Source organism: Miscanthus floridulus, chromosome 17 (assembly GCF_019320115.1).
Source record: "Miscanthus floridulus cultivar M001 chromosome 17, ASM1932011v1, whole genome shotgun sequence".
NCBI classification, from domain to species: domain Eukaryota; kingdom Viridiplantae; phylum Streptophyta; class Magnoliopsida; order Poales; family Poaceae; genus Miscanthus; species Miscanthus floridulus.
In genome coordinates, this window is record NC_089596.1 from 20,881,355 (window position 1) to 20,903,395 (window position 22,041).

At 44.5% G+C, this 22,041-nt stretch overlaps 1 protein-coding gene across 1 annotated transcript; it reads right to left on the bottom strand.

Moving 5' to 3' along the window:
- Positions 1–16,045: 16,045 nt before the first annotated feature.
- Positions 16,046–17,025, bottom strand: LOC136515375 (uncharacterized). The gene is made up of 2 exons (XM_066508985.1): positions 16,182–17,025; positions 16,046–16,062 (listed from the first exon to the last, which is right to left on the bottom strand). The coding sequence occupies exons 1-2, from the start codon at positions 17,023–17,025 to the stop codon at positions 16,046–16,048; spliced, it is 861 nt and encodes a 286-aa protein (XP_066365082.1).
- Between the last annotated feature and the right edge of the window lie 5,016 nt (positions 17,026–22,041).

The following is a 22,041-nucleotide window of genomic DNA, read 5'->3' on the forward strand; positions in this document are numbered from 1 at the left end:
TATTGATGTGAGGACTTGATTTTTGCACGCCTTCTTCTTTGTCTTGGGTGTGGGCTTGTTTGGACAAACTTCCACAAAGTGCCCCAACTCGCCGAAAACCGCCAGAGCCGACTGCCCATGGATGCAGGAGAAGGAGAGGGCAGGGGACGCGCCAGCCCAGTACGAGGGCGGCAGGTGTGGCAGAACCACATAATCTAATGCCTCCTAGGAGTACTTGTCCTCCATTAGACACTAAGTACTCAAGGGAAGACGCTAAATTACGCAGTTCCGTCGAGCCCACCCCAAGGGAGAACCCAAAAATCCACTTTTTTCCATCAGGATCACAAATGAGAGAATAAAGCTTACATCATTCTTAACCATTTCTTACATCACTGGCAGTGGTTGCAAGGAAGGACTGAGCGAAAAGCTTGCTCAAAAGAAAAAGCTAGGCGAGCTAAAGTACACCGAGTGGTGGTACCAATGGCTAAGCCAGGCCCTGCTTATAATGGCAGAGCGGTTAGTGGTCCTAGCGCAGTCCACCAAGGTCCCTGCGTGGGCCACTTCAAATGAATCTGTTGGGGACCGTGATGCCTAAGAGAGGGGGGTGAATTAGGCAACTTAAAAATCTAACTCTAAACTATGGCATCTTTTTATAACCTTAGCAAAACCTATGCAAAAGATAAATTATCTAAATGTGCAACTATGGTTTTGCTAGTGTGTTACTATCTCTACCGCAAAAGGAGTAGCTGCAATCAATGTAAATGCTGGAAGCTAAAGAGCAAGTTAGAGATATGCAAACTCCATCGATGACTCCGGTATTTTTACTGAGGTATCGAGAAGCAAGCAAGCTTCCCCCTAGTCCTCGTTGGAGCCCCTCGCAAGGAATCCCTCGCAAGGGCCAAGCTCCCAGTCGGGTAACTCCGTGGATAGCCTCGGGCCTTCCCCATGCGCAAGTAGGTCTCCGACGTGCCTTCAGGCAAGCCTCTCCTGGATGCTCCCCGCCGTCTTCACTATCAAGCTTCCGGCCGAAACGCCTGCGGGCCTTATTCCCTCTGGTACACGGTGGCGGCCACACCACAAACGCGGTTTGGTGTGATCTCGCAAGACTACAAGCCCCTCCGATGTACAACAATGGTGCACGCAAGCACCGAGTGGTAAGAGGTATGCAAACCTCACTAAACACTAGGCCTAAACCTAGAGCAAACGCATAAGCGGTGGTCTAATCAACCTAAGCACTTCGCAAAGCACCTACGCTAATCACCTAATGAAACACTAAGCACTATGCAAGTGGAGATCACTAAAATGGTGTATCAACACCCTAGATATGTTTCCTCAGCTCCACACAACTCAAATGACCGGTTGGGGGTCTATTTATAAGCCCCATTGAGAAAGTAGCCGTTGGGGACGAAATCCCGCTTTTCTGCTACTGACCGGACTCTGACCAGCGTTCGGTCAGCACTGAGACTCCATTTTTCTTGCAATGAGACTACTGCACACATGATAAGCTTGAAAAGGTGTTAGTCTCAAAGCATCCAACTTGTAGAGTAACCTCCCCCGAAATTTGTGCACACAAGTGTGGGATACTTGTAGAAGTCGTGCACATTAATTTTAGAATCAATAATACCACTTGAAAGATGACATCTCATGAATGTGAGAATCATTTTTGAAGATGATATTCGGGAGAAATTATCTACATTTTGGACTTTGGCACATATTAGATGAATAATCAAAAGACAAGCTATGTGACGTGCTCCTAAACAATTTTAAACCATGTAGATTTGCTCCAAGGGTTAAGAATGAAACTGAGCAAGCCTACCATAAGATATACCTAGTGTATGCATGACAAAAGATATAAGCATGCAAATGCAAACATAGGCATGAAAAGTAACTAGATGCTTAAAGATACCAATTTATAAGAAATACCACTTGTAGGAAATGCAAATTGATACTACTTGAAGGAAATTGAATCTAGTTACCTAACATGGGAAGGGGAATTTGGGTCCATAGTATTCATAACCCACTTGGCAACAATTTTGTCCATCATGATGCACCCCATGAAATACACCTATACTTTGCCAAGTCTCCAAATTCTCCGAAGTCCATTGGACTTCTCACTTCCCTTTCGGGATCCAAACCTTCTTGGTGCTTTTCATGTTGGAAATGATTTCCTTTGGCACCCAAAAGTGTTTGACCCCATTGTTGACTTGCTTTTTCACCTTGGTGGGCACCACCTTATCATTTTTCTTCTTCTTTAACAAGTATGGTGTGGAGGCCTTCTTGTCCACCTTGTTGGTGTAGGTGTTGGAGAGCTTGCTTGTTTGCTTCTTCTCTTTCTTCTTTGCTCCTCCCCCATTCTTCACCTTGCACTCATAGGACTTGTGACCTTCCTTGCTCCTCCCCCATTCTTCACCTTGCACTCATAGGACTTGTGACCTTCCTCGTGGTACACGTAGCAAACCATGGTTTGTTCTTCATCAAGCTTCTTCACTCCCTTGACAGTGTTATCTTGATGAAGTTGGGCTTGCTTCGTCTTGCCTTTCAATTGAGTCAAGTCCTTGGTGAGGCGAGCTACTTCTTGCTTGAGTTGCTCATTCTCCTTTGCAACCTCTTGTGTGAATGTATCTACAATAACTTTCTCAACACAAACTTGGTTGCACAAAGATGAGTCTAAACATAAGTCATTACAAGAAGTAGAAGCATCCTTTTTATGCATGTTAAAGATAGAGCTTTTCTTTTTAGATGCCTTGGTGGGGGTTGTACCGACAGCTTCAAGATTAGCAACTTTATTAGTTAGATCATCACAATGTTTGCACACGGTTTCTATTTTAGCAAGCAAACTTTTATAAGCATCTTGTGATCTAACTAACTTTTATTTTAATTTTTCATTTTTCTTTACAAATTGCTCATCATTGATTGTGCATGCATTTGTTGTTGCACTAGCCTCAAGTTGCTCAATTTTAGTAGATAGTTCAACATTGAGATTAGCAAAGTTCTCATATTGTTCAAGCAAAGTTTTGTATGCTTCTTGTGAACTATCTAGCTTTTCTTTTAATTTTTCGATCTTCTTTTGTTGACTAGTGCAAACTTTAGCATAATTAAGATTTTGTTGCACAATTTCATCATAAGAAGGCATTTCATCATCACTATCACTCTCACTAGAGGATGAGCATTTGTTACCCCGTGCCATAAGGTACATACGAGAAGAGCTTGATGATGAGTGCTTGCGGCCTCACCTCTTGTGATGGTGTTCTTCTTCACTTGAAGAATCATCCCATGACCTTATTGATGTGAGGACTTGATTTTTGCACGCCTTCTTCTTTGTCTTGGGTGTGGGCTTGTTTGGACAAACTTCCACAAAGTGCCCCAACTCGCCGCATCCATAGCATCCTCTCTTTCTTTGCTCATTTCTTTGATTGGTGAAGATGATATCTTGAATTTGAATGGGCACACCCTTGACATTGAGCCTTTGGATCATCCTCTCCACCTTATTGATTAGTTTGATTGATTCTTCATCAAGGTCGGAGGTGGAGGAGGAAGATTGATCATGTTCACTTGAATCTTTATCATCATCATCATCGTCCTCATCTTCTTCTTCATCTTCACTTGAGGAGCTTGAGCTTGAGCTTGTCTAAACTTGCTTGCCCTTCATCTTCTTTTTCTCGCCACATGCGAGAGCTTTGCCTTTGCTTGATGAAGAGGCTTCTTCTTGACCCATCTTGCGTGACATTTCAAATGCCACTATCTTGCCAATGACTATGGCTGAGGTCATGGAGCTCAAGTCCTCCATGTTGTGAAGGATGGTGATGATGCTTGCATATTTCTTTTGTGGTAGCACGGAGATGATCTTCCTCACGATGTCCGCATCATCTAGCTTTGTTAGTCCTATTGAATGGAGCTCATTGATTATTAGATTCAAACGAGAATACATATCACGAACAAGCTCATCATCATTCATTGTAAAGGAATCATAATTTTGTTTAGCTAGACAATATTTTTGCTCACGGACATTAGATGTGCCGTCATGGAGCTCTTGGAGTTTTAACCAAATTTCATGTGCCGTATTTAAAGTGGAACACTTGGTTAAACACGTCCATACTAAAAGATTCAAACAAGCAATTTTTAGCTCTAGCATTGAAATGAATTTTCTTTTCTTCACTCTTCGTGGGTTTATCGGGATTCTTAATGGTTTTCATCCCATCATGAGTGACTCTCCAAACACCCAAATCAACCGCCTCAAGGTAGCAAGCCATTCTAGCTTTATAATAGGGGAAGTTAGTGCCGTCAAAGTGTGGAGGCCTAGAGGTATCCATCCCAACCACTCTAAAAAGCGTCGGCTCAACGGCGGTTAAGCCAAAGGTCCAAATTGAGCCAACTGGCTCTGATACTACTTGTTGAGGACCGTGACGCCTAAGAGGGGAGGTGAATTAGGCAACTTAAAAATCTAACTCTAAACTATGGCCTCTTTTTCTAACCTTAGCAAAACCTATGCAAAAGATAAACTATCTAAATGTGCAACTACGGTTTTGCTAGTGTGTTGCTATCTCTACCGCAAAAGGAGTGATGCAATCAATGTAAATGCGGAAGCTAAAGAGCAAGTTAGAGATATGCAAACTCCCATCGATGACTCCGGTATTTTTACCGAGGTATCGAGAAGCAAGCAAGCTTCCCCATAGTCCTCGTTGGAGCCCCTCGCAAGGAATCCCTCGTAAGGGCCAAGCTCCCGGTCGGGTAACTCCGTGGATAGCCTCGGCCCTTCCCCATGCGCAAGTGGGTCTCTAACGTGCCTTCCGGCAAGCCTCTCCTGGATGCTCCCCGCCGTCTTTACTATCAAGCTTCTGGCCGAAATGCCACGGGCCTTGTTCCCTCCGGTACACAGTGGCGGCCACACCACAAACGCGGTTGGTGTGATCTCGCAAGTCTACAAGCCCCTCCGATGTACAACAATGGTGCACGCAAGCACCGAGTGGTAAGAGGTATGCAAACCTCACTAAACACTAGGCCTAAACCTAGAGCAAGCGCATAAGCGGTGGTCTAATCAACCTAAGCACTTCGCAAAGCACCTACACTAATCACCTAATGAAGCACTAAGCACTATACAAGTGGAGATCACTAAAATGGTGTATCAATAGTTCAACACCCTAGATATGTTTCCTCAGCTCCACACAACTCAAATGGTCGGTTGGGGGTCTATTTATAAGCTCCATTGAGAAAGTAGCCGTTGGGGATGAAATCTTGCTTTTCTGCTACTGACCGGACTCTAACCAGTGTCCGGTCACTAAAACGGCTCTCTAGAACCTTACTGATGTTGACCGAACTCTGGCACCCAGCGTCAAATCAGTTTGCTGCTCAGCGTCCGGTCACCTCTATGAGCTGTCCAGCGTCCGGTCCAGCGTCCGGTCCACCTATGTGACCTGTCCAGCGTCTGGTCCAACGTCTGGTCTAGCGTCCGGTCACCTCTATGAGCTTGTTTCTTCGTGATCTTGCGTCTGGCTTGGTTCCTATCTTCGTACTTGGACTTTGCTTGATATCTTAGGTCTTCTCTTGTGCTTCTAAGGTCTTGCTTATGGTGTTGGTCATCAGATCATCACGTCGCCTTCGTCCAAGTCACGTCTTGCATCCTATTGAACTACAAAACAATCACTTGCAAATTCATTAGTCCAATTTGGTTGTGTTGGCCATCAGACACCAAAATCCAAAGTAAATGGGCCAAGGGTCCATTTTCCTTACAGAATCGACCGAATTTTTCGTGCGTTCGAGGCGAGCGATGTTCGAGGCCATTAATGACTAGTACGACTATAGGGCAAGGGTCCGACAAGAGCACATGAAAGAGTACAGAGAGACGTGGGTCACGGTAGGCGTGAACCACAGGCAAACGCGGAGCACGAAGTCATAGTGCAGTAATAACTCCAAAACAAGGATGGATTAGTCGTGCACAATACGACACGCGTGACACCTATGGATGGCATATCTACAAACAATACGGATAGTACAATGCACAAATAGGATATGCATGAATGTACATCCTATAGGTCCTTCTACTATTGCCAACATATAGGGCAACCGTTCTTAGATTTTTGACACATCGTTCTCTCCCTGTACCAAGTCGATACTATCGGACTATGCTCGGGGTCAGTGTACCTATAGAAAACTTGATTATGCATACCTAAGTCAGCAGAGTGCCATCTATCCTGGATACATAACCATAGTAATAGGGCTACTTACATAACTTCGCATGCAACGTCCTAACTTTCTGAAAAGAATTTGTTGTCAAGTTTTAATTTAGAAATAGGTTCCGAAGCTTTATTTCCTCATTTATGCTCTGATACCACATGTGGAAAAACCATCTAATCTAATGCCTCCCAGGAGTACTTGTCCTCCATTAGACACTAAGTACTCAAGGGAAGATGCTAAATTACACAGTTCCGTCGAGCCCACCCTAAGGGAGAACACGAAAATCCACATTTTTCCATCAGTATCACAAATGAGAGAATAAAGCTTATATCATTTTTAACCATTTCTTACATCACTTTTAATACAACATTAGAGTTATGAACAATTTAATTTAACAGCGGAATATAAACATGTGATCAGAGTTACAACGGAAATAAATATTTATTCATGACATGATGAAGCATTGATATATGTGCTATGACAACAGATTATAAAACTTCTATTTATAAAATCATTTAGTGAGAGTTATAAATAAAAACTATGATCGCAGCATAAAGAAATCCTCGCTGAGCCCACCAGGAGGAATCCACACACAAGAGTCAGCTCTAGCATCCGCCTATTACCAGCAACAGGGGGAAATAAAACCCTAAGTACTCAATTGTACTCATCAAGACTTACCCGTCAGGAGGAGAGAAAAGACTCCAAGGGTATGCAAGGCTTTCTAGCTTGTGGGTTTTATGCATCTGCAAGAGCATTACTAAACGTGCATCCTTATATTTAATTTTATTAGCAGTCATCATTAGTTCATTAACTAACCATTATATGGAAGCACCTGTACTACTTTCAAGCAGGTGGTAAGCAATCAGAACCAGTTTTACATCTTTTATATTCCAGTTCTTACTACGGTGCTAGACTGTAGACAAGTCATACTAGATTACCCGGCGATTCATGAATCAGTGTGCCCAACTGGGTACCCCAAAACACACGCCCCGCTTGTACCCCCAGCACAATCAGGACCAACCCATCACTCTTCTGTCAAGGAGTCCAGGTCCTCGTCCAAACTTGGACTCCAAGCCCCCACACCTGAGTCCCGGACTCAGTGTGGTGCTTAGACCTCCACCATCCCTGCCTCTAATCTGTCGGTCTAGAAAGAGCCAGAACCCATGACAAGGAGCCTTCCCTGCTCCCATAAACATGTATGTGCTCAAGATAATAAATCTGTGACCTGACTAGAATCCAATGCAACGGACGGTCCTTAACCGACACAGGCGGAACAAACGCAATCTGAGCCTCGCCCGAATGCCAAACCAAGTCCAGATCCAAAGTACCATTCCGCCCGATCTCCAATTATCATTCATATACATTTTTCAGGTGATAATAATATAATAGCAATAATAATATCTTTCCTATCTCTCGCGAGTGCCAGGCAATCACTCGACTTCTACCGGAGTCCTATACCATAGCAACCTACATGATCCTGTCATACTAGTAAGACTCATAGGATAAAGATATATATATATATATGCAAGTGGGTTTCATTCAACTCCTTAAAACTTAATGCACAAACATAATATACAGTGCAGAAAAGTAGGGGTTGTGCACCGGGGTTTGCCTGGGTAAGGTATAACTAACAGTTAGCATTTCATCATGGTGGCATGATCCTCCGGACACCATCCCTTTCCGATACTCCAGATGACTCCATGATCCATCATTGTTCCTATTATGTTATACGTGGACGCAATGTAGAGACGTAAATAACCAACTGCAATCGTGACTCATAAAATACGATTTATGTCTCTCAAGCTACCGAGCTAGTTCTAACGTTGACCGTACTTAGGCTATGTATCCACATTGTTGAACAAGACATTGTTTCTCACTGAATGTTTTAGCTATGCAAACCCAAGTTGTTTCTTTGTTCCATTATATCGATTTAACATCTATTCGAAATAAGACATCATTATCTATCTAACAAACTAATTATTCTAGAGCTATAAAAATTACAGTGAGCAGCTAATAATATTAGAAATTTACTATAAAATTTTTAGAGTCGACACCATCACCATTTTCTCACAAGAATTCCCACAAGTTCACATTTTAACAATATCAAACATTTTAAAATAATTAATGCAACCCTGGAACATTTTAAAACTAGATGAACCAATTACGCTAACAGATAGATCATGATTTTCGGAGCCTAACAAAATTGGTTTCACAATGTTTGGTTAACTACACAAATTTGTATTGAATTTACAAGTTTGCTTTAGCAACTAAATTCAAAAACATTAATCAACCTTCTGAAAAAGAAAAGGCTCCGGCCCGGCGTGGCCCAACCTGGGCGCGGCCCACGCGCGCAGCGCGCGGACGCGGCCCTCGTGACGTGGCCCACGGCGAAACCCGCGCCCCCCGGGCGTTTAAGCAAAAACACACCCAATCTTTTCCCGACCTACACCGTGACCCAGATCCTATTCCTCCCTCAACCCTCTTCACTTAACCCCCTGACGTTTCCCAAATTTTCGCGTGCACCTCCCCTAGTCAGGGCACGTGGTGGAGCGACGGGCAGCGGCACTGGGTGACTATGCTGGCGAGCAGGGCTCACGCCGGCCCCATCTAATCGGCCAACCACCATCACTAACCTAAACTCAGGCGCTACGCGGTGGTGGGGGACAGCATGGCTCATGGGCGAGCGCGGCCACAACGCATGGCCGTTCACGGTGGCAATGCAGCCGCTCCAGCTAGCTAGCACCTATAAAGGACCAGCCAGCTGGTGCCAGAGCACCACTGACTTACCATAGCCCTAGCTGAGGCGATGGTTGAGGCAGAGGAAGGCCGGGGTGGGCTGGCCACGTGCGCGCTATGAGCTTGGTGGTGAGCCACGGCGGACATGGCCACGTCAACGATGGTGGTGAGATGGTTGAGGTTCGGGTGAAGTGCGTCGGGTGACGAGGGAGTCGAGGTGGTTCTATTGGCGTAGCTAGGCGAGCTCAAACGATGCTGGGATCGGGTTGCCACCCGTCTTGGCCGGGCACGGCCTTAACGGCCCGGCGGCGAAGGAAAATGGCCAATTGGGGCTTAGCTGAACTCAATTAAAGGCCGGATGGGATTGGGCGGGCAGCAGGCTTAATGATGGAGCCAGAGACGACAAGAATCTATCGGATGTGACCTATCCCCGGTAGGACTTTATGGCGGTGTTGCGGCTGCGGACACGACACGAACTGGGGAAAAGGGGGCGGCCGGGCTTGGCGTGGCGCACGTAAAGGCGGCGATTGGGAGAGAGATTGCCACAGTGACCAGCACGGCCATGTGCCGGTGCAACGGGGGAGCATGTGCGCGCGGTAGCGCCGTCGAGCCAGTCCGACAACGACATAGAGCAGCAGGGCACGAGCAGCAGCAGAGCAACCCACGTGCGCGGTGACATGAGCAGCAGCAGCGGCGGCAGCGCGTGACAAGAACAGTGGGCAACAACAGCAGGGCACAACACCGTGCGACGACAAGAACCGAGCGGCAAAGGTTGGTAGCGGGGTGGTAGTGGCCAACGGCCGGCAGGCAGGCGACCAGCGGCTGGCAGCGTCCGGACAGCGGCCACGCCATGGCCGAAACCAATGTTGTGCACACTTTTTAAAGCTAAATGAAAACCGCTAACGACCAATGTTTGGGTTTCACTCCATATCCTAACCTAAAGTCGATTATAACATCTACCTAGTGAAACCATCGCAAGGACCCGAGAGCAACCCGAGAGGGAGATAGGAGGATGCCAAGATGGGTTTGTCAAGCTGGGCGCTGGTTCGCGAACCGAGCAGCAATTCGCGGTTCACAGTGCGTTCTAACAAAGTTAGGCAATTTCTACGAGAGTGCCGTGACACCCATTGCCACCTCGACCAACACCGTTCTCAAGTGCTCATTTCGACGCAACTGACGGTGCAAAAACTTGAAGTTGGTGTTTAGGAAATTTTGTGGATATTTAAATGTTGAAGTAGCATTGTCTATCATATTTTTAAACTTAAAAGGAATTCAAGGTTCCAGTTAGAACTAAAATTCCTAAGCACTTTGCCGTTATTTTTGCAAGGTCTAAACCTCGATGATTTCAACTAACAAACATAGCATGACATAGCCCATACTCCATACTAACCCACAGGAGCAAAACATTTGAACCCTCTTAATTATTTTGCTTAATATAAATAGTCAAAAATAGCATCCTAACTATAATCTCAACTTCCTGCCGATTCACGAAAGGTCTAGTTTAAATGTCGGATTCGATTTTTGAGCTATCAGATATACTATTGAACAACTTTTATTCACCAAAACAAGAGTTGCATTTTCATCTATTAAACTTGCGCTCCAATTTTCATTCAAGTACTAAATATAAGTTATATTTTATTTGGTTTATAAAAATTGCTTCCATGCCAATGTTTAGAACTACTTATTCTACTCTTCGCGTTATGATTTTTCATTAACACATATAGGCATTTATGTAACTAACTCACTATATTTATAGATCTATCTCTAAGGCATAATCTCAGTGCTTAGCGAGCTCGTAACACCAGAGGTGTTACAACCAACCCTCGAAAAAGAATCATGTCCCGAGATTCGGAGTAAGAATCAGAAGCGGGGAAACACGATTACATTTTGTAAATCTAGAATTACACGAAAGATTACACGACGTCGAACGCTAAATTACACCGTGATTTAAAGTTACATGGTTAAGAGCAACCTAGTACAACCAAGGCTTGATCCAAAAGTCAGGATAGACGAGGGCAATGGAGAAACAACAAGATAATGATTATCCAAAACATGGCGTTTGACCAACAGATCCAGAAACAGGAGACTGAGAAGTCAAACATCATGAACCCTAAGACCAAACTAACCACGGTAGACTTGAACTTCTTTGAAAACCAGATCCCTTCTTCTCAGATTACACCATCACCTCTGTCTAACGAACCTAGTTCCACAATGACGACTGGATCTCATAGCTCTGCTTCGGATTCGATAGGGATGGGGATGAAGAAGAAGAGCAAGGACCAACGGCATCTTATAGTGGTGAACGGAGGTGGGGCGCAGCGCACCGAAAGTGGAGATGGCATGGATGGGATACACGACCTGTTCATGCTATGGGGATAAAGTCGGCCATGGCGCGCTCCCTGCGCAAGCGAGCAGAGGGGGAAATAAAGGAGAGGAGAGAGGGTTCGCTCGATGAGAGAGGCGTGTGGGCGGCCGTGTCCCCAAAAGAAGAAAGAAGGGAGGGGGTCCGGTATGGGGATGAGGGCGAGGATCAAGAGCTGACCGGAAGGTGGGGTCCTTGCTCTATAACTACCCTGCATCTTCATTCCTAGGCTCGACGGATTCTTTTACCACCCTGGCTACATATCTACCTCCTCTCTAGATAGTGGCTGAGTGAGGGGAAGCAAGGGCTCTACTTCTGACACTTCCGAAGGTGGGGGTGCTGGCGGTACTACAACACCGGTCCTCCTTCTTTCCGGCAGGTGGACAGGGATGTAGGGTTATGAGGATGCTACGCTAGCCGGAAAACAAAAATTCAACCTCATAAACCAGGATCTACTACTAGTTATAGATCATGGGATTACCACTAGACGCGCAGGTGCAGCGGAAGCGACTCGATGTAGTCGAATGCGTCATAGCAATGCCGTGTAGTTGCGAGGTTGTCCGTCCGTCCCCTTCGTGCGGTTCGTCCTTGTGCTCCAGATGCAGCACCTCCGAGGTATCCACACGTACAGGGATGAAGCGTTGCGCCTCCAGACTGCTAGGTCCGCGAGGAGCAGCAGGCGCGGCGTAGGATGGGCGGCAGTGGCTGCCAAAAGGCATGGATTGCTTAGCCCTGTTGCCCACCCCACATATTTATAGGCGTCCCTAATGAGCTCCCAAGTTGGAGGCCCATTAGTAACCCTAAGCCTTTTCTAATTCGGATCCAATCCGAACTAGGCTTCTAGCCCCTTAAGCGTGCGACCCTATGGGTTCACGCACACATAGACATGGCCCGAGTACTCCTACTCGGCCATTAGTTGATAGCGGCCTCTAGCAAGGCATATCAACTCCTATGTGTACGCAAAGATCATATCAGACGAACCACCACAAAACCACATACTTGTTATTCCCTTGCCTCACGATATTTGGTCCAACTCATAGGTTAACACTTAACCCAAGCATGGCCATGCATTTCTTGATCTAATCATTAGAGTGATCCAGTGATATCTCTCTCATATAGGGAGGGGCAAATTCCATCTTGACTGTCTATGTCTCATAGCATGTTTCCCGACAAACCCGAAAACCACCTTTATAACTACCCTGTTATGGAGTAGCGTTTGATAGTCCCTGAGTAGGTCATTTCACATCTTGAATACATACAACAATCTCAGGTCTAAGGACATAACGTACATGATGTGAATAGAGATAATAACGACATCTCACGTTGGGTCAGTCCAGCCCCATGTCATACATGTGCCCACATTATTAGTTTGACATCTCCATGTCTATGACTTGTGAAACATAGTCATCAACAATAATGTGCTGATCCATTATTCATGTGTGTCCTCACACGAACTCTGACCAGGGACAACATTAGAATAACCATTCAAGTAAAAGAGTTTCATAAACAATTCACATAATTGCTAATCGATATAGGTTGTCTTTAATGGAAATTCAATGAACTCATAATATATCATTGATACAAGGCAATATAATCATCTCTATGATTATCTCTAGGGCATACTCCCAACAATCTCCCACTTGCACTAGAGTTAATCTCGAAGATATCTAATACCCATGGCTCTTATGTGCACCTCATGCTTAGGCTGTGGAAGAGCCTTTGTCAAAGGATCTGCAACATTCAAATCTGTGTGTATCTTGCACATCTTGATCTCATCTCATCTAACGAACTCTCAAATGAGGTGAAATTTCCGCAGTACATGTTTGCTCTTTTGGTGATTCCTTGGCTCCTTAGCCTGCGCAATTTCCCCATTATTGTCACAATGTAGATTCAATGGGCTGGACGCATTCGGAAACACACCAAGTTCAATGAGGAACCTCCTCATCCAAACACCTTCCTTCGTAGCTCCAGAAGCTGCAATGTACTCGGCCTCTGTTGTAGAATCGATCACCGTCTCCTGCTTGGAACTTTTCCAACTTACAACACCACCATTTATTGTGAACACAAAACCTGATTGAGATTGTGAATCATCCGTGTCAGTTTGGAAGCTAGCATCGGTGTAACCATTTACAACGAGCTCCTCCTCACCTCCATAGATTAGGAACACATCTTTAGTCCTTCTCAAGTACTTAAGAATGTTTTTAACAAGTGTCCAGTGACTCTCTCCTGGATCAGCTTGGTATCTGCTCGCAACACTTAGAGCATATGAGACATCTGGGTGAGTACATATCATGGCGTACATGATGGAACCAACTGCTGAGGCATATGGAACCTTACTCATGCGCTTCCGCTCATCAGCTGTTGAAGGACACTGTTTATCGCTAAAGCGCATACCATGTGACATAGGCAAGAACCCTTTCTTGGACTGTTCCATGTTGAATCATTTCAACACCTTGTCAATGTATGTATCTTGGCTTAATCCTATAAGCCTCTTTGATCTATCTCTATAGATCTTGATGCCCAAAATGTATGCCGCTTCTCCTAAATCCTTCATAGAAAAATTATTATTCAGTGAAGTCTTTACGGATTGCAACATAGGAATGTCATTCCCAATCAATAATATGTCATCCACATACAAGATCAGAAATACAACAGCACTCCCACTTTCCTTCTTGTAAACACAAGGTTCTTCTTCATTCTGATGGAAGCCAAACCCTTTGACCACTTCATCAAAACGAATGTTCTAACTCCGAGATGCTTACTTTAACCCATAAACGGATTTCTGAAGCTTGCAAAATTTTCCAGCATTGTTTGGATCAACAAAACCTTCGGGCTGTATCATATACACGTCCTCATCCAAATTCCCATTTAGAAAGGCTATTTTAACATCCATCTGCCATATCTCATAATCGAAATAAGCAGCTATTGCTAGAATGATCCGGATAGATTTAAGCATCGCTACCGGTGAGAAAGTCTCGTCGTAGTCAATTCCTTGAACTTGCTGAAAACCCTTTGCAACAAGTCGAGCTTTATAGATGTGAACGTTTCCATCCATATCCTTTTTCTTTTTATAGATCCATTTGCACTCTATGGGTCTAACCCCATCAGGCGGGTCAACCAAGTTCCAAACTTGATTATTTCCCATGGATTCTATCTCGGATCTCACGGCACTTTTCCATTTCTCAGAATCTGGGTCCATCATTGCTTCCGCATAAGTCGCAGGTTCATCATCATCTAACAATAACAAATCCCCACGCAACTCACGAATTCTTGCTGACCTTCGTGGTTATGGCGGTGTTTCTATTGCCACGAGTATCTCAACTTGTTCTGCTACATTAGCATCACTCGTAGAGTCCTTCCCAACTGGCTCATGTTGAACTTCTTCAAGATACACCTTCTGTCCACTTTTCTCTCTTTTGAGAAACTCTTTCTCTAAGAAAACACCGTTCCAAGCAACAAACACTTTGCCCTCTGATCGGTTGTAGAAGTAATACCCTAAAGTTTCCTTCGGATATCCCATGAAAAAGCATTTGTCTGATTTGGGTGTTAGTTTATCTATCATAAGTCGTTTGACATAAACTTCACAACCCCAAATTTTTAGAAAAGACAAACTGGCACTCTTACCAGTCCACATCTCATGTGGTGTCTTAACTACTGACTTAGATGGTACCCTATTCAATGTGAAAGCGGCTGTTTCTAGAGCGTATCCCCAAAATGATAACGGTAGGTCTGACTGGCTCATCATAGACCGAACCATGTCTAACAAAGTCCGATTACGTCACTCGGACAAGCCATTTCTCTGAGGCGTTCCAGTTGGCATAAGCTGTGGAACAATTCCGCAACTCTTTAGATGATTGCTAAACTCGTGGCTCAAATATTCGCCTCCATGATCAGATCGCAAAACCTTAATTTTCTTGCCACATTGATTCTCTACTTCACTCTAAAACTCCTTGAACTTTTCAAATGTCTTAGACTTATGTTTCATTAAGTAGACATAGCCATATCTACTAAAGTCATCAGTGAAGGTTATGAAGTATTAGAATCCGCCTCTTGCTGTCGTACTCATTGGTGCGCACACATCAGTATGTATGAGTTCCAGCAAGTCTGCCGCCCTCTCAGGAAAACCTGTGAAAGGCGTCTTGGTCATCTTGCCAAGCAGGCAAGCCTCACATGTCTCGTATGATTCAAAATCAAACGAAGTTAAAAGCCCATCAGAATGGAGCCTCTTCATGCGATTCTCACTTATATGACCTAAACGACAATGCCACATATAGGCACTGTTCGCCTAAACGGTTGTTTAGCCCATTTAAACACCGTGTGAACGCTACACGGTGGTGCACCATTTCCGTTTAATTGGCCGTTTAGCCCGTTTAATGGGACGTTTTGCCCGAATAATGGCTAAACGGTAGGTGACCGACTGTTTACCATTTAGCGTTTAGGAAAACACTGCATATAGGTAGGACTTAACTCATTAAGCCAAGGCCTTTTAGCACTTATATTATAGACAGGAGCATCTTCAAGATTTAAAATAAATAACCCATTCACAATGGATGCAGAAGACACAAATATGTCATTTTAGAGATCACACAACCATTGTCTTTACTCACAAATGAATAACCATCCTTCATCAAACATGAAGGTGACACAATGTTTTGACTTAAACTAGGAACAAAATAACAATTATTCAACTCCATAATAAATCCTGATGGGAGGTGGAGTTGCATTGTCCCGACGTTCAACGTAGCAACTCTTGCATTATTGCCCACGCGGAAATCAACTTCTCCCTTTTCCACGCTTCTACTTCTTATCATTCCCTGCATCGTATTGCAAATATGAGCAACCGATCCGGTATCAATTACCCAAGAATTAAAATAAGAATTAGCAAGGAAAATGTCCGTAACATAAACAACAAGTGTACAAGCTGCGGGAGTACCTTTACTGCCGTGATCCTTTATGGATTCTAGGTACAGCTTGCAGTTCCTCTTCCAGTGACCTTTCCCATGACAATGAAAGCACTCAGCATCAGCAGGTGGTCTAGCCTTGGGCGTAGGTGGGTTTGGCTTAGAGATCTCATCTTTAGCTTTGCCCTTTTTCTTCTTCCAAGAATTGCCCTTCTTCTTAAACTTAGGCTTGTTTTGGACCGCCATCACATGGCTACTGCCAGCACCTTTCTTGATATCAGCCTCTGCTGTTTTAAGCATGCCACATAATTCATTCAGGCCCTTCTTCGCCCCATGCATATGGTAGTTCGTGACGAAATTTCCATAGCTGGGCGGAAGAGACGCGATAATAAAATCAGTAGCTAATTCCGGGCCAATTGGGAAGCCCAGCTTCTCCAACCTCTGAGTGTAACCAACCATTTTGATCACATGTGGCCCAACTGCTGCGCCCTCTGCTAGCTTGGTTTCAGCAAAAGCCTTTGAGACATTGAACCTTTTAGTCCTAGCTTGAGTTTGGAACATATCATTGAGCGCCACAATCATATCGTGCGCTGCATGGTTAGTGTCAAACTGCAACTGCAAATCTGGTTCCATACAAGCAAGCATAAGGCAACTCACTTCAAGATCAGCATCACATGCTTTCTTGTAAGCGTTTTTCTCTGCAGCTGGTGCATTATCAGCAGGCTCATCTGGTAATGGGGTGTCTAGAATTTCTTCCTTTTTCTCAGCCCTGAGAACAATTCTCAGGTTGCGGATCCAATCCGCATAGTTTGTTCCATTCAACTTATCTTTCTCAAGAATTGAACGCAAAGTAAATGGTTGATTGCTAGGTGTCATTTATCTACAACAAAAGTAATGCAAAATACTAAGACAATGTATCCAAGATAAAGTAAACAATATTAAACCTTTAATAGAATCTACTCCCACTAAAATCAATATCCCTCTCTTGAAATTTAGTGATTCAAGACCCACAACTAACAAGTCTACTAGTGAGCTTTAGCATCACCGCTAGAAGACATGGTAGATTGGTAAGCAACTCTTTGCTAATCATATCACATATGACTCTTGTTGTTGGGTAGCATCTCTATGCTTTGGTGCCCAACTACTCATGCTCCAAGGTCCCTAACCGTTAGGATGACCTTATCCAAGTAACCAACCCTTCTGCTGTAAGTATGAGATACGAACCTGTCTAGTCAAGGAAAACCAGTGGCACCCTAATTTCATAGACCCACCACCGATTGTACAAGACACATGACAGTGCAAGGTTTGGAGAAGCATTTTAACTTAAACATTGCCGAGGGATCGTTCTACTTCACCATCGCATATAGACAAAAACATTATCGCAAGTGAAAGTAGAACATAGTAAGAACGGCATTAACACAGATATGACATGGTATAGCCCAATGTTCCTTTGGGGATCTCCATCTCCATCGAACTGTTCCTCATGATGATCTCTATCTCCATGATCCATGTATGCCATCCTTCAGTGATGAGTCCACCAAGACTAGCTATCACTAACGCAAGGCAGTGAAGAAGATTACATAGTCACGGATAGGATCATCACAGTTTGGCACGCAGGCCATTACATCAATTTGACAATATCTTAGTGGCTCTAGCCATATTGTCATACTCACGACATGCAAGCCATGAATTAATTACATACATGCATCACATACACATAAGGGCTATACCAGTCACAAATTCCTGCAAAACAGAGTTAACCGATTCCGACATCTAATCTTAAAACGCCGAAAACACCATCTTCCCGGCCATTTTTCGCAAATCTAATTTTAGCAAAACCACCAAGCGGGTGAGAATTGGATGTAAAATTTTTTTCTCTACAATTTTCATATAGAATTCATCTCAATCCGAGGTCGTATGCAAAAGTTATGGTTGTTTTACCGAACAACACTTTTTCTTGCACCCTGGCGCCCGGCAGTAGATCCAATCTATCACCGTTGCGCATCACATGCGCTCGGCACTTGACCTAGGTTCGATTCGATCAATCTGATTGATCTCCATCTTGCCATGACTGGATTTACATGTATCACTTAACTCGGATGGCGGAATTCCGACCGGTATGAGTAGATCGTTACAAGACCAACACGGTAAAATCACGAACCATGATCAGAGACTCATGTACAACTGCGCATATCTCCATACACACTCATCCGAACCTATAACAACACAGTAATGGCTCTGGTACCACTGTAGGGTTATGAGGCTGCTACACTAGCCGAAAAACAAAAATTCGACCTCATAAACCAGGATCTACTGCTAGTTATAGATCACGGGATTACCACTAGACGCGTAGGTGCAGCGGAAGCGACTCGATGTAGTCAAACACGTCGTAGCAGTGCCGTGCAGCTGCGAGGTCATCCATCCATCCATCCCCTTCATGTGGTTCATCCTTGTGCTCCAGATGCAGCACCTCCGAGGTATCCACACATACAGGGATGAAGCGTTGCGCCTCTGGACTGCTAGGTCCACGAGGAGCAGCAGGCGCGGGCTTAGGATGGGTGGTGGCGGCTGCCAAAAGGCGTGGATTTCTTAGCCCTATTGCCCACCCCACATATTTATAGGCGTCCCTAATGAGCTCCCGAGTTGGAGGCCTATTAGTAACCCTAAGCCTTTTCTAATTCGGATCCAATCCGAACTAGGCTTCCAGCCCCTTAAGCGTGCGACCCTATGGGTTCACACACACATAGACATGGCCCAAGTACTCCTACTCGGCCATTAGTTGATAGAGGCCTCTAGCAAGGCATGTCAACTCCTATTTGTACGCAAAGATCATATCAGACGAACCACCACAAAACCACATACTTGTTATTCCCTTGCCTCATGATATTTGGTCCAACTCATAGGTTAACACTTAACCCAAGCACGGCCATGCATTTGTTGATCTAATCATTAGAGTGATCCAGTGATATCTCTCTCATATAGAGAGGGGTAAATTCCATCTTGATTGTCTATGTCTCATAGCATGTTTCCCGACAAACCCGAAAACCACCTTTATAACTACCCTGTTACGGAGTAGCGTTTGATAGTCCCTGAGTAGGTCGTTTCACATCTTTAATACATACAACAATCTCATGTCTAAGGATATAACGTACATGATGTGAATAGAGATAATAACGACATCTCATGTTGGGTCAGTCCAGCCCCATGTCATACATGTGCCCACATTATTAGTTTGACATCTCCATGTCTATGACTTGTGAAACATAGTCATCAACTAGTAATGTGTTGATCCATTATTCATGTGCGTCCTCACATGAACTCTGACCAGGGACAACATTAGAATAACCATTCAAGTAAAAGAGTTTCACAAACAATTCACATAATTGCTAATCGATACAGGTTGTCTTTAATGGAAATTGAATGAACTCACAATATATCATGGATACAAGGCAATATAATCATCTCTATGATTATCTCTAGGGCATACTCCCAATAAGGGATTCCCTCCACGATCAAGGGATCCTGCCTTTCAGCAGCCAGCGTCCTCCGCTTAGCCCTGGTGATAAGGTAGGCCTCTCCCAGTTGATGGGCATGCCGATCTTTAGCCTCCTTTAGGGCTTTCGACATGGCAGTCTTTCGACTCTCTGCGGCTACCGCACTGGCATGCGCTTCAGCAAGCTGCACCTAGAGCATCCTGGAAAAGATCTCGGCTTACACGGCTCGCCGGAGGCACTTCCTTAGCTCCAAGGCTTGCCGGTCATACTGCTCTTCTAGAGCAAGTAGGTACGTGGTCAAATGCACCACGGTTGGATTATCTTCTTGCGCATCCTGCCCTTGCAAAGCCTCCATGCGAGCCCTCCATGCCCGTTGATTCTTTTCTAAAGGTGGAAAGAACCTCATGGGGGTACGGGCAATGGGCTCTACATAGATTTGGCAAAGATACCACAAGGCTTTACGGGCCACAACCTGATAGGTGTCGACCAAGCGAAACCCGGTTACGGTCACATTCCAGGCTTCAGTGATGTCGGGAAACTCCTCACTCTTCCTAATATAGACGGTAACTTCACACCGCTCAGTGCCATGCTTTTCATACTCACGGCCCTCATACTCGGGACGATCTTTGACTCTGAGCTTTTGTAGAGTGGCATGCAGGATTCTGGGAAAACCCTCAACGTTCAGGCAGTAACAACTAACCCAGGCTCCTACCATCCCTGGCGGTGGTTGCAAGGAAGGACTGAGCAAAAAGCTTGCTCAAAAGAAAAAGCTAGGTGAGCTAAAGTGCACCGAATGGTGGTACCAATGGCTAAGCCAGGCCCTGCTTATAATGGCAGAGCAGTTAGTGGTCCTGGCGCAGTCCACCAAGGTCCCTGCGCGGGCCACTTCAAATGAATAGACCGAATTTTTCGTGCGTTCGAGGCGAGCGTGAGGCCATTAATGACTAGTACGACTATAGGGCAAGGGTCCGATAAGAGCATAGGAAAGAGTACGGGGAGACGTGGGTCACGGCAGGCGTGAACCACATGTGAACGCTGACCACGAAGTCATAGTGCAGTAATAACTCTGGAACAAGGATGGGTTAGTCGTGCACAATACGACACGCGTGACACCTATGGATGGCGTATCTGCAAACAATATGGGCACTACAATGCACAAATAGGATATGCATGAATGCACATCCTATAGGTCCTTCTACTATTGCCAACATATAGGGCAATAATTCTTAGATTTTTGACACATCGTTCTCTCCCTGTACCTAGTCGATACTATCGGACTATGCTCGGGGTCAGTGTACCTGCAGAAAACTTGATTACGCCTACCAGCAGAGTGTCATCTATCCTAGATACATAACCATAGTAATAGGGCCACTTACATAACTTCGCATGCGACGTCCTAACTTTCTGAAAATAATTTGTTGTCAAGTTTTAATTTAGAAATAGGTTCTGAAGCTTTATTTCCTCATTTATGCTCTGATACCATCTGTGGCAGAACCATCTAATCTAATGCCTCCTATGAGTACTTGTCCTCCATTAGACACTAAGTACTCAAGGAAGACGCTAAATTACGCAGTTCCGTCCAGCCGACCCCAAGGGAGAACACAAAAATCCACATTTTTCGATCCACATCACAAATGAGAGAATAAAGCTTACATCATTCTTAACAATTTCTTACATCACTTTTAATACAACATCAGAGTTATGAACAATTTAATTTAACAGCGAAATATAAACATGTGATCAGAGTTACAGTGGAAATAAATATCTATTCATGACATGATGAAGCATTGATATATGAGCTATGACAACAGATTATAAAACTTCTATTTATAAAATATTTAGTGAGAGTTATAAATAAAAACTATGATCACAGCGTAAAGAAATCCTCGCTGAGCCCACCAGGAGGAATCCACACACAAGAGTCAGCTCTAGCATCCGCCTATTACTAGCAACAGGGGAAAATAAAACCCTGAGTACTCAATTCTACTCAGCAAGACTTACCCGTCAGGAGGAGAGAAAAGACTCCAAGGGTATGCAAGGCTATCTGGCTTGTGGGTTTATTACATCTGCAAGAGCATTACTAAACGTGCATCCTTATATTCAATTTTATTTGCAGTCATCATTAGTTCATTAACTAACCATTCTATATAAGCACATGTACTACTTTCAAGCAGGTGGTAAGCAATCAGAACCAGTTTTACATCTTTCATATTCTAGTTCTTACTACAGTGCTAGACTATAGACAAGTCGTAACGGATTACCCGACGATTCACGAATCAATGTGCCCAGCTGGGTACCCCGAAACACATGCCCCACTTGTACCCCCAGTACAAGCAGGACCAACCCATCACTCTCCTGTTAAGGGGTCTAGGTCCTCGTCCAAACTTGGACTCCAAGC

Bases quoted from the DNA above. Each gene is read 5' to 3' on its own strand.
- LOC136515375 (XM_066508985.1), bottom strand. From the start codon at position 17,025: ATGACACCTAGCAATCAACCATTTACTTTGCGTTCAATTCTTGAGAAA.